This window comes from Morone saxatilis, unplaced genomic scaffold (genome assembly GCF_004916995.1).
Source record: "Morone saxatilis isolate NCDOM2014 unplaced genomic scaffold, NCSU_SB_2.0 Contig11, whole genome shotgun sequence".
NCBI classification, from domain to species: domain Eukaryota; kingdom Metazoa; phylum Chordata; class Actinopteri; family Moronidae; genus Morone; species Morone saxatilis.
Genome location: NW_023339663.1, coordinates 9,044,389 through 9,056,099, shown reverse-complemented (window position 1 = coordinate 9,056,099; position 11,711 = coordinate 9,044,389). Strand labels below are relative to the sequence as shown.

Genomic DNA, 11,711 nt, shown 5'->3' with positions numbered 1-11,711 from the left:
CACACACACACACACGTACACCTGTGTTTGACAACCAGGATCTCTTTACACCCCCTTGATCAAAAAGACTGTCATTTAAATTTAAGAGCTCTTTGAGGCCTTTAAAGACAACATTGCTCCCTGAGTCCTTTCAGTTGGAACTAGAACTAAATGGAGAGGCTTTTAGATGATGGGTGCATTAACCAACACGGTAGCTTTCCATTATCAGTCTCACAGAGTCATCATGCCAGCCATTATCGACCAACCAACAACATAAACCCTCACAAGAAACATTTGGCCATTCTGCAGCCAAATATTTTACTTACATTATTCAAGTTTAATCCCTTTTTGCTTACAACTGAGAAAACAATGTGGTTGTGCCCACACAGCTGCTAACTTCTGCAGCTAAATAAATACAAAACAGTTGAAAACACATGAATTTGCACAACACACACACGTGTGAATGCACACTTCACACAATTCAACCCCCACTGCAGACAGACACACACAAAATCACCTCCCCTGTCTATCACATCAACCTGACTCTTTTTCTCTCTTCTCCTTTTCCACATCCCTCTGCCTGACACTAATCCAGGACTGAAAATCCCCTTCAAAAGCACAGTTTGCAGATTGTGTTTTACAGGCAGGCTTTGTTATTGTGTCATTACACATAAACAGTCTCTGCCTCCATCTCTCTTTCCTTCCCTCTCTCCTGCCACCCCTCCCTCCCTCTCTCCTCTGCAGTGGGAGCAGAGCCACTGATTAAATCTCTGAGACAAAAGCTGCTATCCTCTGAATATCAAGTATCAGCCTTTCGCCAGGAGCAACACTGACAAGGGAGAGGGAGAGTGGGAGAGGGAGAGAGGGAGAGCGAGAGGCAAGGATGACAAGAAAACCTGCTGCAGTCCACGGGGAGGAGGCTGGTGTGCCATCGGACTTGGGCAGCCATGACTGCCATTGCTGCAGTGAAAAGATGGTGGTTGTGCAATTATGAGCAAGGTCAAAGGTCCTTCGGGCGGCCTCTCATGCAAGGTGACAGGGTGTGGGTTAAAGAGCCAAATTATCAACCCCGAAATGAAAGTTACATATTATAGTTACAATGATAGATTTCAGGCTGAATGAAGATGAAGTGTTATTGTAATCTTAACAAAAAACTGTTACCTCTCTGCCACATTTTGTTGCATGAATGGCTGTCACACTCTGTGCTCCTTCACTCCGGCTGTCACCCTTTAAATGTCAAGTTAGGGTGAAAAAAAAAAAAAATGAAAAAAGGATTCTTTCACAAGATTAAAAGAGGAGCGATTTTTTGGTGGTTGCTCCTGACAGAAAATGTAAGTATCATTAGAAGTGTGATGAAAATGGAGAGGAGCTGTGGCCCTTCATAATTATCATAATGCACATGAAAACAAAAGGCTCATGTCTCAGAGGACGAGCAAGCTTATGTGGTGTCAGCTGGTAAGTGAAGCGGATCATTCCCTACCTTTTCACAGGGAAGGAAAAAACAGAGAAAGAAGGAGCGAAACAGAGATAGAAAGATTGAGGGAGGAAAAGGGATAAGCAAGACAATACACTCTGATTTTGTTGTGGAAAAAAAAACACAGAAGAAGGGAAAAAGTGGAGAAGATGAAGGACAGGCTGTAAACCATTCCTGTCGTTTCTCAATATCTGCACTTAATGTCTCGCCTTGTCAAAACGTGATGATGTGAACAGAATTGATTTCCCCCCTAACAAACAACAAAAAAGCAATCCCTCCTTTGCAGAGGTGTAAAGCAGAGCTACCCTCCCCCTCATCTCCTCTCATCTCTTACAATCTCTCAAAGGGCCTCTTTCTGGGATGAGAGATGGAGAGAGAAAGGACAGCGGGGGAAAAACGACTGCGAGGCAAGTCCATCTTCCACCGACAACTACAAACTGATCACTTAGTGCAATTAAATCTAATAACAATAATAAGATTGAGCTCAGCAATGTACCACCAAATGCACAGCCACAACAATGATTGCAACAATAATGGAGCGCCAAGGTATTTAAGGATCCAATCCTGACTTAATTATGAGAAATTAAAATGGATTTAGCATCAGAATTAGCTTGATTTTATAGGTAATTAACAGCACACCACAGTGGCAGTATAAGGCAAGCGTTATAATCTCCGTGAACGGCTAAATCAATTTGACTCGAACAACACCAACCAATCAACACAGAGAGTTGCAACCAGAAACAGCAGGTCTCGCAGATGCAAGGAGAGGGAGAATTTATGCTAATGGCTGAACTATGATTTATAAGATGTGTTCCAGCGCCGGATTCAGAGTCACGTCCACAAAACACACCACAGCACCCAGCTGTCAACGCATGCAGCTAATAGTGGCTGGATGCAACAGCCCTTCAGGAGATAGCGTAGCTATAAACAGCTCTGCGGTTTTATGATTGCATGTGGCCTTCATATAGGAGCCTTCACATGTCAGTAGCATCTGAAAGGAGAGCAGAACCGTATAAAAGAGAGACAGAGTGAGTGCATTTGGGGGTGGAGTAATGGCCTGTGCTGCTTAGTATGTGGCCTTACATCATGCATTTGTTTTGTGGTGTTGTATGTCTGTGTTGCGTGTATGTATGTAATGGCACTTGGTTACGCGTGCAGCGGTTTTACAAAAGACTGCCAATACATGTGCCTATAGAAGTGTGTGTGTGTGTGTGTTTGTGTCACAGCCTCAAACTATTCAACCCCCTGTGTGTCTCACTCCTGCCCCCTTCTCCTTGCCCCTTCAACACACGCACACAAAAAACACACACACGTACACACAGTAACAGATGGCTGATACTAACTGAGATAATCCGCCAACAGAGTCATCAGCATGGATCAGTGGTAATCAGAGTGTGGACACAATGTCTCTTCTCCAGCCGTAATGGAAGGAGCGCCTGGCGCAAGAGAGGGGAAATGCATTATTCCCCATGATGCCCTGACCCCATTCAAAGACACACGGTGGCTCCCAGCTCTCTTTCTTTTTTCCTTCTTACCACAGCCGACAAAGACTGTATCATCGCTGCTTCCCCAACATTCACTCTCTCCTCTGGATCTCTTACTCCCTGCCTTTTATTGTGATCTGCAACTGTGTCAAACGCAGACCTCTATTTAGCCGTGTCCTGCTCCGAGCAGCAAACAAGAGAAATGTCAACATAGCAAGTGTGTCATGATGAAGGTTGCTGGTAAAGAACGGGATCAGAATGAGTAATCCACCATTAGCACTTCTTGGTTAATCAGCGTATGGGAGTCACTGCCTCTTTTTACAATTTGCTTTTTTTCTGTATAGCTCAAAACAAACACACTGATTTGTTTTTACAGAACCATTTCCAGTAAATAAAGAAGTTCTTTCTGAGAATTGATAATACTCTAGTGTCCACAAGCACCTCTGCTGGTTACCAGGTGTCAATTCTCATGAATCACTCATTACCAAAAGGCACTGCACACACATGCACACACACACACACTTGCAGACAGACAGAAAGGTACTTTCTGTTACACTTCTGTTAGTGAAAGTGAGATCATTGACTGTGAATCAGCAAGAACATCTTTTATTTCTCACCTTGTATAGCTGTTGCTCAGACACACTATTTGAACTTCCCATCTCTCTTTGTATTTATATACGTTTGTGTGGGTGTGTGTTTTTGTAGGCACGAGATGTGCATATGGATGTTTGTACTTTGCATGCTTGTCGTCAATGAACACTAACTGAGCAAGATGATCTTACTTATAGCAGAGGGCACGCACAAGCTTGCTTGACCCCTTTTCCCCTCCCTGCACGCACACCGACAGCCAGGAAATGACATAACCAGGCGTCTTGGCAAAAATTAAGTGACAACCTTTGTCCAGAGTCAAACATCAACTCAGAGAACATTTAAAGAGACAGCATGTACTGTGTGATATCATGCAACACCGCTGGTTGCAGAAACTGAAAGGTCACAACAGAAATAATATGGTTTATTCTAGGGCTGTTGATAGATCATTTGGTCAATAAAATAGTGATAAATGTCCATCACAATTTGTTAAACCCCAAGGTGCAATTTTCACTGCAGCTACTTTTGTCCAAAACCCAGAAGGATAGATCTTCAGTTTATTAACGCACATGACTAAGAAAAACAGCAAAACCTCACAACCGAGGAGCTGGAACTAGGGAATGTTTGGTATTTGTAATTGAAAATGACTTTATTCATCTCTTAATTAATCATTCCAGTTCTATTTTGGTGGTGGTGTAATGGCCTGTGCTGCTTATGTTGTATCACTGTAGCTGTTCATGACACTTAAAAAAAGATCTTAATGAAGTCAATTTTAAATTCATGAAATACGTTTTTTTTATTCAATCACTGAAGCGGGGGTATTTGAAGAACTGCATAACTGCTTTGAAAACTGACAATGGACTGAGCCAAGGCCTGAAAGGAGTACAAAGAGACAGCATGCCCCAGTGTGGCCTGCCTAGGTGACAACAACTAGAGTGACTCAGACCCCTCCCTCGGCTCTGCTCCTGCCCAGTGACAGATGGCAGAGCAGGGCATGTAGGGGATGGGCACCATCTCTCACCCCGCCTCAGCTAGCCTTGGCAGTGGTGCTGGCCACAGGTCTTATTACAGCCACACCACTGCCTGCCTGCCTGTCTCCATGTAACACTGGAGCTTACCACGCTAGAGCTGCTTACTGCCTGCCAGGGCAAAAAGGTAATGATATGGTCCTGTGTGTCGCAAATGGTAGAGCGTGGCGTTAACACTGAGGAGTTTCTAGCTTCAGTATTCACTGGGCCATGTCTTAAAAAACACATGCGTATCCATGTCGCTGTAAGAGGCTTTAGATAAAATATAAAACCAAATGGCATGCCACACGCATTCTGTATATTTTGGAAATGACAAGAAATCAGCTCCTGCCAAATGGCTTTATTTGCCTTTTCAAGCATACTGTAGATGCCAAAGGCTGGAATCAACACCCCTACTCACCATCCGTCTCTGCTGGGTTCCCAGTGACAATAATGTGATTTTGGGACATGGTGATGACTCGGTGGAGAGGAATAGGATAGGCTTGTCACTTGTGTTTGATGTCAAACCTATGTGTGACAGAATAGTGTTACTCAGCTCAACCAGACATAGCACTACTCCCATTTCCTGGCCATAAATAGAAGAGAATGAGCCGGTAGTGAGTGTGTGTCTGTGTGTTTGAGAAATGTGTGCACACAAGCACACCCATATGCACTGTTCTAAGTATCATAAAGTAAGCTCAATAAGAAAATTCCCATCTCTTATGCTCATTCGCATCTGCATCCAGCCAAAGCTAATTATTCTCCCCATGGTAACCTAGCAGGGTCTTCACATCAAAAAACCAGAAGTGTGCATCAGGCAATCATCCCTGATGAATCTGCCCTTCTCCCTCTGCTAGCCACTCACACTCATCTGCCAGTCTCACTACTCATTACGGTTTTTCTGCAGACTGAACCAGATCTGCTCGCCACTGCCTGCATGTGTCTACAAGAGTCCATAATGACTTCGGAGCAGTTTGGAGCCACAGAATAACACCATCTTGATGCTCTAGAGAATATACACATACATTCATGCACAGACACATAGACACACACACACACATTCACCACATGCACTGGAGGCCAGGCGAGTGGTAAACCAATGCCTTTTAAGATTATTTAAGTATTTTAAATTTACTCTACACCAGTTTTCACAACAGAGCGTCACTGTATACCTCAATGCAAAGTGTAAAACTGTACCCCAAGGCCTTAAACATTGAGCTCAGATACTAGGTGCACAACTTGCTTCACAAGATACATCCGACATCCCAATACAGTAGCTAAAATTCTTTAGTATTTAATAACATTTGCAAATGTTTGCAAACTTCTACAGTCCCAAATCAACTAAAAACACTCATTACTTCCAGGGACATTGGCCAGTTAGTAGCACTGCAATACTGTCACTGCTATAATACTATAATTAAGAAACTGTGATATCTAGTACTTACATGTTTTGAGTCTAGAAAAAAAGATTTAAAGTAAGGCTGATGCATAACAGGCGAAATACAGGAAACTGATTCTTTAAAGTGTGTTTCAGCTGCAAACATTTTGTTTTGGACATAACCAGTCTTTTTTCTTACATATCAATAGACATCTGTATATCAGTTTTGCACTGTGTAGTTTTTCTCGGATGAAGTTACTATAACCAACATTGCTGTATGCTCTGTTGCTCTTTTAATTTTGAATCTTGGCACAACTAGATAACATGTATTTTAATGTAAAATTCCTAAAATGACTACAATTTAAGAGCAAAAAATGACCATAAATAGTACTTTGTTATATAAATAGATAATTTAAATTATGTTGTTTATAATGTGTGATTATGAGCTCATCATCAGGTTTCAAAGTTATATAAAATTACACAAAATGTCTGATATAAACCATGGATTATCATTGCTGAGTGTGATCTGTATAAGATATCCCTCATTCTGCGAACAGCACATATTTAGATAAATGCCGGAAATACAAAAATACAAAACTGAATAACAGGAAATAGCATCAGTTATCAGGGAATATCAAGGAAGGGGGAGGGGGTCAGTACTCAAGATATGCATAATGCAAATGACATGCATGTCAAATGGCAAAACAAACTGACAGTGACAGAACAATGGAATAGCCAGAGAGCGGCAAGCTTTGCTTGAGCACTCGCTGTAGCCCATTCTGTCAATTTCCATGGGAAGAAACCATATAGAGGCAGTTCTGTTCAACTGAAACTTTACTTGCCAGAGATAACTGATAACACTGTGCAAATGTGACTAAATCATGGCAGAAATAGCTTATTCATGACTACCAGTAACAAGAGCCTGGATTGATACTGATGCTGTTGCACATGTGTTACAGTTTTACTGCTCCCCTCAGTCACACACAGCGTATAGTAGATAGATAGTGTGTAGCCATATTCCTTCTTCACTGGTCAAACAGTCCAATGTGTACAGATTTAACCTCTGCAATGTAACATAGTTAGTAATAATTCAATTTAATTCACCATTATGGCCACGTTACACAGTACAGTGAAACTAAACTCTCTTGAGATGAACCATGGTATATATACGTATATTTATATCTAAGTATGAAATCAGCATTAACCACCGCACACCAGAGTGACTTTACTGTGATTTATTTAAGAGACAACAACAACGAACAACACGTTTAGCTTGCCGCTTCGTCAGGTTCAGTCAGCCATTATTCATAGACATATTAATATCTAAATATGTTTGACACAAATGACCAAGAACAACAGCATCTGATATTACAAGAGCTGCTAAGTAAATGGAAAAATGAAATGATTCTGCATCTACTGTGATAATCAATCTTTTAACTTTCAAGTAATAATGACAAACATTACCTAGTTCTAGCAGTCTGCGTTTGCCGCTTTTTTATGTGAAAGTAAATTGAACATATTTGGGTTTTGGGTTAGACAAAACAAGTAATTTTAAGATGAGCTTATAAGCTTCTTTTCTTACATTTTATACACCAAATGATTAATCGATTAATTAGGAAAATAACTGGCAAATTAATGGAAAATTATTGTTATTTGCAGCCACATTTCAAAAAGCCCTTGATTAATTACCAATAAATTATTGTAAAACCTTCTAACACGTGATCTTACTTTTCCTCTTCTTTCCCAGAGGTCACAGCAGCAAAGCCTGGAATATAATACTGTCGTAGTTTAGGTGAAGTCTGCTATTTGCTCTTTCAAGTGGTACTAAACACATACAAAATGCAGAATTATGATTGACTATGACGGGTTTTGGAGTTCTCTCGTTCCTTCAACTTGCTATACAGTTATCTCATTTAGCTGTTAACATTGCTAAATGAAAAGGCTGCTCACAGCTGGCTTGATGCTGTGTTTATTATCTCTTCTGCAACCCCCCACCTTAACACCTTTCTCCCGCCCAGTCTCTCTCACTCTGCTTCTCTTTTTTTTTTACCCTTTCTATTCTTTCATGCTTTTGTTGAAATAAACATTAATGACACCTGCAACATAATGACTTCATTAAAGGACATTGGCTCTCTGTTCAACACAAACAGACAAATGCTAAAAGGCAAGGACAACATGCGCTTAAATGGCATAGTAAACAGAATGCATGTTACATGTTTGCAGTGGTACACAATGTGTTATGTGTGTTTGAATACTGAAATCAAATGAAGGTTTTTACACGCTATTGAGCAGTTTCAAAACAACAATCTGGCTATGTAAGCTCTGATGAGAGAAAATCCACCAGCATTAAACTCAATATGTCAATCACTTGTATTTCTCTGTTCAAACGGATGCTTTACTTAATGTTAAACATGTGAAAATGACTGGCTGGAAGAGAATAGTGTTGTATTGACAGAGAGGGAGGCAAAGCAGCGGGCAGTCAGCCACTCTGTTCTGCTTCACTGCAACATGGGAGGGAGGCCAGCATGGACACACACACACACACACACACACACACACACAGATGTAAAAACACACATACATGTACACACGGGCATGCACACACTTGGACAAATGCACACACACACACTGGTACTCTCTCTTCCTCTTGCTCTCTTGCTCTCTCCTACACACACAAACACACAGACGCACACACACGCGCACTCACTCTCTAGCACGCACGCACACACACACACACAGTGCAGCAGGTGAGGTGCCAGCACATCACAGCGCTGCCATTTTTCAGTGTCTTGCTCAGGGAGAAGCGCTCTGACATTTTATGAAGCACTCTGCAGAAATCAGCAGCTTGTAATGGCGGCTGGACTGTCACTCCTTTCCACTCTTCACACTCCCTCTATCTCCCTTCCTCACACTGCTTTTAAGATATTATCTCCCTTGATTAGCATAATCTAATCAATTTTACAAAATTGGCTTTTAATTACAAAGAACAATCTCTTCCTCACTGTTTAAGCTTTAAATGCCTTTAGTATTTGAAAAAAAAATGGAAAACTGAGGCAAGAAGTAAAACACCAGTGAAAGGTTAGAAAATGCTACCCATCAAGTGAGAGAAATTACTAAGACTGATGGATAAAGGGTATAAATGTCAGCGAAATCAGGGAAAAATACAAATCATTGGGGTTCATCTGTAAATTGCAGGTTTCCCTGAAAGATTTTTTCACATTATGAATCAGCAAATGCCCCTACATTTGAGGCGGCTAAAAAAGGCATTTAGACGTGTAAATTTGAAAGCAGCTATTTTCTCACATCTTTAATTTGACCCATGGTATCATAGATGCTTATATTACTGTACGTGCTTACTGGAAAGGCCTAATGATTAGAAACCCAGCTGTTAAATATGTCCACTGCATAAAAACAAACAGGGATCTATAACCATGATTAACTCTCTGGCATGTTGTTGTGCCTGACAAGCTCTCTGTTGAGCAATGATTAACAGCTAGTGACTCTACAAACCGCTGCTAGCACATTAACACGATGTTTAGATTAGCCAGCCCCTCATTGAAGCCATTACTGCTGTAGCTAAGCTAACAGTCCTCTTCGGAAGCTGGGCAGCCGACAGCCTGTGGCTCGACAATTTACAACGATGACAAAGCTTGGCAACCATGCTCTAAACTCTTCTCCCAAAGTTTCACTCAGGGCCAGTACATTTTAGAGTAACTCAGAATAGTATGCCCACAGGAAAAAAATGTGATTCAACTTGAAATATGTGGGAAGTGTCGAGGCCAAATCTCTCAGTGTAGGCTACGCTATAAACCTTAAACTAAGCCGATTTCATTAATGTGACATTAGCATTTGTAATGAGAAAAGGGGGAAAAAACCCTTGGGACATCTTTGTACTGTTACCAAAACCACACATTCGCATGCATGCGCATGCCCACGCACACACACGGACACATTCACACATACACAAGCAAACATAAACACATAAGCCGCAATATCAGGCACTAATTTACATCCATATTACACAAGAATGACAAAATGCAGCCAAAGCACAGAAGACAGAGAAAATAGTAGTATTTGCGTAGGTATGAAATATCTCAGCTTAGTCTCTGTAAACTAACTGTGACAGTTAGTAAATCTGTTCAACCCTTACTGATGAACTGAGCAGATAATTCCAGACAAATATAGCCTGGCATTCACTCCCACTCCACCGCTCCAGACAAAAAGTAGGGGAGGAAGACTGTGTCAAGAGCAAATCTTCAACAATCTCACCATTTTTTAAAACTTGCCAATACATGTCTACGGTACTCCCCGAGTCGGAGCTCATGCGATGTGTGATGGCACTCCTTGTTTCTTTTTCCTCGACAAAACAATTGCATATATTAAGCTGACTTGTCCCTTGCTGACTCCACAGCAGTCCTGGCAAGCATCTACATGTTGATTTGTTGGGTAAGTGACTGTAAGGTTTTCATTAAGTCTATATCGAGCAGCACATTTCCAAATTGACCAAAGTAGCTTTAGGGCCTGACCAATGGCTTGATTAGTTTAACTGTTGTTTGTGTGAGTCAGTGAAGGTAGGACCTGAAGATAAAGCTGAAAGCTTGGATTTCAACTAACAGTGAGATAAGGCTTATTGGATATGGAAGAATGTGCCACTTTTATGTTTCTGACTGGGAAACTTTCATGGCCCATTAAAGGTTCTATTGGCAGAAATGGTATTGCAGTGTGGAGAAAGTGTTGAGTAAATCTACATTATATGGCTAAGTATAAAGTGAACATTTGAATATCTTATCTTAGATTTCAGTTTCTTCAGGATAAATCTTCATATTTGAACACACAATATAAAACACTGAATAGTGTTTTATATTGTGTGTGTGGGGAAAAACACAGCAATAGAGACATTAACTACAATGATAAAAAAGAAAAATGTGCACAGCATAACAATATCACATGTCCCATGAGAGATGTGATTGGGTAAAGGTTATGGTGATAACATAAACAGTAATCTAAAGCCATTTAAACTAGTACCAGCTGTAAAGAATAACTTTATCAGTTCATGATTAACTAGCCCATTTATAAACGTATCCCAATGCCATATAGGATAATAAGAGGCAACTAGCAGCTTGTATGCCTTTGGTTTTACTTTGTATCCAAAGGATTTATCAAGTAGACTCATCATTTTCTTGCTAAGCACTGAGAAGTTTACTGACTTCAGTGATATGAAGACTTGTAATGATGTTTGCTGCCCCAAATAATGAAAGTGGTCTATAATCACAGGATAAAAGTGGGATTTACAAAACTACAAATCTAACAACTTAGAACGTTTTTGGAGCGGGTGACATGCAACAATTCAGAATTAAACCAGAGACGTTGTGAATACTTTGTCTGTATCTTGGACCACTAGAGCATCAGGACATCCTAAATACAACATATTTCACCCCCATAAGCCTGTAATTGTGCTAATAAAATCTCTTGCTGAAAGATTAGTGTTCTCTGTTTTTATGACGGTAGAAGAAATGTGTTACAATTGTTATGTAACTTGCCAAAATGCCTACAGCTGGCAAGCATGTAACTAGAGCAAAGCCCCTTTCACTTGTTTCCAAATGTTTAGGTAATAAATTAAAGCATGATGCCAATTCAGCATGCATCAGGAATAATAAAACAGGTCACTATTAATCAGTTTAACTTTGAGCTCCACTGATCCATGCTTGTTAAAATATTTGTTTAAGTAGATTTTTGTACTTTGATTGTGCCAGAAAAGTGCATGGAGGTGTGTTTTTATGCCACACACACGCACACACACA

The 11,711-nt window shown here is 40.7% G+C and overlaps 1 protein-coding gene across 1 annotated transcript in view; it reads right to left on the bottom strand.

Annotated features, from left to right (window-relative positions):
• Nucleotides 1–11,711, bottom strand: part of baz2ba (bromodomain adjacent to zinc finger domain, 2Ba) — a gene marked incomplete in the record, with an annotated part of 61,149 nt that overhangs the window by 29,408 nt on the left and 20,030 nt on the right. The window contains 1 exon segment of the mRNA XM_035652266.1: nucleotides 1,141–1,206. Coding sequence (XP_035508159.1) covers nucleotides 1,141–1,153 — 13 coding nt within the window.